Source organism: Zingiber officinale, chromosome 1A (genome assembly GCF_018446385.1).
Source record: "Zingiber officinale cultivar Zhangliang chromosome 1A, Zo_v1.1, whole genome shotgun sequence".
NCBI lineage: Eukaryota > Viridiplantae > Streptophyta > Magnoliopsida > Zingiberales > Zingiberaceae > Zingiber > Zingiber officinale.
The window spans coordinates 177,073,570-177,079,536 of NC_055987.1; the positions used below are offsets into that span (position 1 = coordinate 177,073,570).

General features: G+C 41.3%; 1 protein-coding gene across 4 annotated transcripts; it reads right to left on the reverse strand.

Moving 5' to 3' along the window:
- Positions 1–381: 381 nt before the first annotated feature.
- On the reverse strand, positions 382–5,348 carry LOC122038502 (ethylene receptor 2-like). 4 transcript variants are annotated; one of them, XM_042598276.1, is made up of 4 exons: positions 4,967–5,348; positions 4,122–4,376; positions 2,514–4,016; positions 382–1,684 (listed from the first exon to the last, which is right to left on the reverse strand). In XM_042598276.1, exons 2-4 carry the CDS (start codon positions 4,257–4,259, stop codon positions 1,163–1,165), a joined length of 2,163 nt encoding a protein of 720 aa, XP_042454210.1. In that variant the 5' UTR covers positions 4,260–4,376; positions 4,967–5,348; the 3' UTR covers positions 382–1,162. The 4 variants fall into 4 exon arrangements, with proteins under 4 accessions (XP_042454210.1, XP_042454212.1, XP_042454209.1 ...); XM_042598278.1 differs by having other exon boundaries at positions 4,122–4,197; positions 4,967–5,344; XM_042598275.1 differs by having other exon boundaries at positions 2,514–4,376.
- Between the last annotated feature and the right edge of the window lie 619 nt (positions 5,349–5,967).

The following is a 5,967-nucleotide window of genomic DNA, read 5'->3' on the forward strand; positions in this document are numbered from 1 at the left end:
CCAGCCTATTCAAAGTCATCTACTCTTCCGGGTCACGACAACTCGAGCAATGTCCCTACCAGCTCACCAATCCACCCGAGGCCATCGCCCTAGGCCAAGATACATTCTCCATTTTTATCCTATGCACATTTCATTATTATACGTCTTAGTGTCTTACTTATATATTCATTGGATTTGCCTCAAGCATCGGGATACTAGAGACCGGGGCGACCAAATCACTGACTGCAAATAACGTTGATCAGAGGACTTCTGACGACTTGATCAACATGAAAATCATCTCAACATACCCTCCTCCACGATATCATGATTCGATTAACATTCTATCCATCTCACCCGACGATCCGTCTGACTCAGTTTCCGAAGAAGATTAATCCTGATGGCTAATAGTAAAAATCTTCTATAGAGCCATACTAATCACATAGAATTAATCAGCATAAATTAAATATCTAATACCAACTAAAATAAATAAAAAAAAACTCCTATTATACAAGTAGCTCTACCTCGATGTCAATGGCTGAGAATTGGGATTTTAACATCTTACATTCAACCCTCCAAACTGATTAACTCCTTCATGTCCCTAGTGGCTAAACTGTCCACATCTACCACTCACTACTGCAGCTCAAAATCTTCAATTGAATTAGTCATTTCTTTGATGAAATTACCACACCCTTCGGCTGATGCCTAACCTACTAAGTCGTCCGGCATAACATTCTTCGCCCTATCCAGCTTGTGGATGATCCATCTGACAACACTCAAATTTTGTTATTGACTGTATGTGCCAGCTTCCTGATGTCTATTACTGATGGTCTGACATTGCTAGATGCACAATCAATTGATAGCCTGCAATAGAAAGCCAACTGAGGAGCTCAACTCTCCAATATCCAGAAAGAGGGGTGTAAATGAAGACAAAAATTGCCTATATTGGCCCTTGGCAAGTATGATTATCTACCATAGCAGGTATTGGATAACTTGTTATGAAAAAGAAGCTGTATAATAATATGGTTTGCCCTGGCTGAATCAAAAACCATTATCTAATTCCTGTATACATGTTTCGAGTGTGCATGCTTGTGTACCGATGCTTGTTACAAAACTCTGTCCAAAGGAAAGAAAAAAAGGATTTGAACAGGAATGGACCTCACAAGTGCCAAGCTCCATTACACCCCTATGAATTATGAAGGACCCTGTACAATTCCTCTCCCATCGACAGTAATGTAATGGGTTTTCTTACCATTCCATTCATCCCAGACTGCAAACACTTATCCCGTATATCACCCTCTGCACTTGCAGATAAAGCCACAATCAAAGGCCAAGACCTGCTCCTGAACTTCCTAATTTTTGTTGCAATTTCAAACCCATCCATTTGGGGCATGTGAAGGTCTAACACTATGAGTTGATAGGGTGTGATTGGGGCGCCAAATGAGCTAAGGCATTGGGTTCCAGAGCCCACAGATGAGACACGGCAACCCATTTTCTCAAGTAGTTTACGAGTCACGGCTCTGTTGACATTGTCGCTCTCAGCTAGCAGAACTCTGAGGCCTTTGAAATTTGGAGTGGAAGATGCAGAATGCAACTCTCTGCCCTCTGGCACTTGTGCCAAATGCTGCAATTGGAATCGGAGAACAAGTGTTATGCTTTCCGTAAGGCCTTGGGAGTTCTTGAGTTCCCAGATATTTCCTTGCATCATCTGCATATGTAAACAGAATGTTGAATGAGTTGTTCAGGAACTAGCTGTTTATCTTCTGATCTACTGCATGGAGATTAAGGCTAAACTAAGCAGTTATACAGGAGAATATTTTTGAAGATGCATATAAAGGCCTAGTCAGTCACCAAGTTTTGACATCCAGTTCAAAAAGTAATGGCTCTTAATGATAGAGTTGCTCACATGGCCAGTATTCTCTGTGCATCAACATACAACAACAACCAAACCTTATCAGGGTAGGCTAATTCTATGTGCATCAGCATGATACAGGTAAATCTAGTGAAATATAATCTGGAACAAGATGACAATGGATTTGAGGTGTCTGGGTCTCTCTACTTTCTCCAACAGTATTATGACATCACTACAAGCGGCTACATGCCTCCAAGCTATGGCAGACCCTAACATTTGGTGTATAAGATCCAAAAGTTGATGTTAGTTCAGAATAAGATACAATGATGCATTTTATGGAATCAGAAGACGTTAGAAACCAAAAGGTCTAAAATGATTCAACATGGATTGTTGAAAGTTCATCCTTTCATAAAATTTGCGCAAGGAAATTTAGTCACCTAGCTACATACACGGTCTTTTTAATGTGACCAGTACAGAGCAAGAGAAACAAGCCAATTAGTTGAGAGATAGTTTCAACTCCCTGAAGTCCCTTCCAAAAGATGTTTAGGAATACAAGGTAAAAATAGACAGAAAATGAAATAACAACTGGGCATCAATTAGCATGCAATAACCATACCAACATATAAATGAAATCACTTATTTGTTAAATGAATTTTGAAACAAAATAAAAAAATGTAAATACTACCTGAACTAGATTCTTGAACATTCTAAAGCTAAGGCCCACCTCCAAACCTCCAGAATCAGCCATCTTAGAGTGCTGAAGTGACAATGAACTAGAGCTTTTAATATCCAATTTTCTCACTCCAATTTCAAACTTCACATAACCATACCCATCAGAAAAGTTCAATTTCCAAGAAGAGCATTCCTGTTCCTCTTTGTCTATGAGTCCATCATACCCCATAACCCGAAACATTAGAGAACCTCCTTTATCATATCCACTCAACACAGTACCGACCATATACTGTATCACGTGAAAAATTCGCTTCTCATCACCAACAACTTGATTAGGCACTTCATTTTCCACTTGAAACCCAAAGTAAAATCCCTTCGAATCACAAAGACATCTTGCAGCAGTAACAGCTTCCCTAATCATAGAATGCAGGTGGAAAGGTCTCATTACCAAAGATATTCGCTCACTGTTTATTCTAGAAATTTCCATCACATCATTGATCAATGTTGAAACTACACTACCACTTTTTGTGATAGTATCAACAACAAGTCTTTGTTCAGGACTTAACTGTTCTTGTTGCAACATGGACAACAAACCCAAGATGGAATTTATGGGTCTTCTCATTCCCTGGCTCATGGCAACTTGGAATTGATTCCTTGCTTCACTTGCTCTTAAAGTGTTCTGTCTTGCCTGAAGCAGATCTCGATTCTGTTGTGCTAGCTTCTCTCTCATCATTTGTGACTCCTCTAAAACATCAGCATGAGAAAGGGCAACAGCAACTTGATCTGCAACCACCTCAACTATCTCTTGTTCCTGATCATTCCAATTCCTTGAAGCATCCCTAGGGACAACAAGAGCAAGTATAGCATATCTTGCTTCAACAACTTCAGGTGTTCCACCTTTGAAATTGGAGGCATTTAGCATTGGCATACGAATGGCTGCCACTTCTCCGGGATGAACCATGTCTTCACTACTTGCAGAACCCAGTACAGAGTCAATGCTTAGAATTTTCATGCTCTTAGTCCCTATAATTTCTATTATATCTGGGTCATCAATAGGAACAGAACGTCGGTACAGATTAGAGGTGCTTTGTAACCTTAGTTCATGAGTTAGGTACATCTCCTTTTTATGCTCATCCGGCATCCATACTGCACAATTATGCAGGCCCAATGTCTTTGATAACTCAACCATAGTCGTATATAAGATGGTATGCCGGTCCAGTGATTTGCGAATCTCTTGAGTAAGCATTCTTACATGCCAACTAGCCTCTTCCTGTTTCTTCATCAGGACAACTTCCCTGTCTAGTTCCCGTGCTTTTATTCTCAGGAAGTTTTCCCTCACCTTGACCCTCAAGAGCTGAGGTATCAAGGTTAAGAGGGTTATCGCTGTGGCAAATGATACAAGAGCAGTAAAGAATTTAGAAACTGTCAAGCTTAGCATCAGAAGGAACGAGTGGGGCCCGTATGTGAACACATTTAACAAATGTGTCAATCCACATAGAACAATAAAGGCTCCAAACTGTATGACAATCCATTTGAAGGGGAAGATATTGGAACATGTGGCAAAGTACAAGAGTTCGAGTGGAATGGAGAAGTAAGCTGAAGCAATCAAAAAGTCACTCACTTTTTGGCACTGGAAAATGTTCTCAACATTCCAAAAGCTGTCCCCATCGCAGTTGCATCGTGGGTATCCTATCTCACTGGCAGATGCAAACAATAGCAGGGAAAAGATCAGCACTCCATGGCACAATGCTCTTAACATTTGAGCTACAACACTGGGTGCATTTCATACGCTAAAGACCCCCAAGCTTGTAGGTTGCCCAATAAGAACACTACTAGAAACCTATAATCCAAGTCTTCCAAGAGTCTATTTAGATCCCTACAATCAAACGCAAACAAAATTCTAAATAATATTGAAATAATCGAGACAAACCGACCTAGCCCCACGTTGATTTATCATATAAGAACTTGGTGAAAATTCTGGACTTTAGGCAACCTTGTCTAAAAGTCTCGATATTTAACTTCAAAAATCTTAGATATCTGTGGTTAGAGAGCATACATAAGATCCTTGTTTAGATCAAATGAACCGAAAACCTCTAATTGTACGCTAATACCAATAAAAAGAGAAAAAAAAAGAACAATAACTAAAGCTTTTTTATCGTTTCAACTGAGCACCTAATAACACCATGTTGAGATGATCGATCAAGAGTTCAGAAAGGTTAAAACGGACTACGAAATTTCACTTTTTCCCCCAGAAGCACGACAAAAACAAATACTCAAAACCCAAAAAAAGAGAGAGAGAGATAATGCTTTTGTGGAAAAAAAACACAACTATGAGAGAAATTTAATACCTATGTACAGAAAAGAAAAGGGAAGAAGGTAAGATATAACCTGCTAAAAGGCAAGGCACCTATCAAATCTGAGAAAAACTTAAGCATTTTTACAGATCTGTTACCAAAGAAACCTCACCTTTTCCATTTTGTCCTTCCCAATTCCAACTGCAGCTACAAAGATCCCGCAGTTCGGAGCCAAAATAAAATCACCGGCCGACCGGAAAACCCCCTAGCAGCAAGCGAGAGAGAGGGCCTCCACCTTTAAGAGTAATACTACGATCTCCAGTCCAGCGCCCTTGCAAAACCAATTTCTGCAGGCCTCTTCACACCATCACCGTTCGCAGCCAGGGGCCGCAGCCCCCCGGGCGAGGAAAGGGCAGGGCAGGCCAGCCCGGCCGTCAATCTCTCTCCACGTAACTTGCTCCCGCATTCCGATGACTGAAGGCGTTGGAAAAGAGGACGAGCAGATGAGAAGGTGGGAAGAAGCAATAGCGAGGGCGTCCGAGAGAAAGGGGCTGTCTTTTGCTATTCTCACCCCACTACTCTCTCCTTTCTACTGTCGCAGCCCCTGCCGCGGATCTAAGAATGCCGAGTTTCGACGGTTCCGATTCGCATCGTCCTTCCATCCGACGAACGAGATTTGAAAGTTCTCATCCGAACCGCTGCAGCTGCGGATTACACGGCTAGTACCTACCGTCGAAAACGAAGGGTTAAATTGCAGCTAACCTTTCAATTTCCTCCTTAGTATCTCACTACATCCAAAAAAAAAACGTTAACTCCACCGTAATCGAGATTTGTAAAAACTCAGAGAAAACGAAATACAATTAGCAAAAAGAGGGGTGGTAATAACCACAAGTACGGCCGTGCAGGCACCAAACTCTTCCCCTGCAGCGCGTTTAAAAACAAAAATGGATTTATTTTTTAATGGGGGAGTGAAATGAACCTGGACGCCCTCGGGCCCTGCCATTGTCCCCACCACTGCGATCATTTCAACGGACGAAACCTCCAGTCGCGAGGACTCCTGTTTATTATTTATTATTTATTATTTATTATTTCTTCCTTGGGGTCGCGCGGTGAATGACTCGCCATTTTGGAATTCGCAGCGGGTTTTATTTTTTCTTCCTTTATTCCGCCGAG

Coding starts and splice junctions, on each gene's coding strand:
- LOC122038502 (XM_042598275.1), bottom strand. CDS start 4,259: ATGTTAAGAGCATTGTGCCATGGAGTGCTGATCTTTTCCCTGCTATTG. Junction 1,685..2,513: donor TGTTCAAGAATCTAGTTCAG/GTAGTATTTACA, acceptor TTACATATGCAG/ATGATGCAAGGAAATATCTG.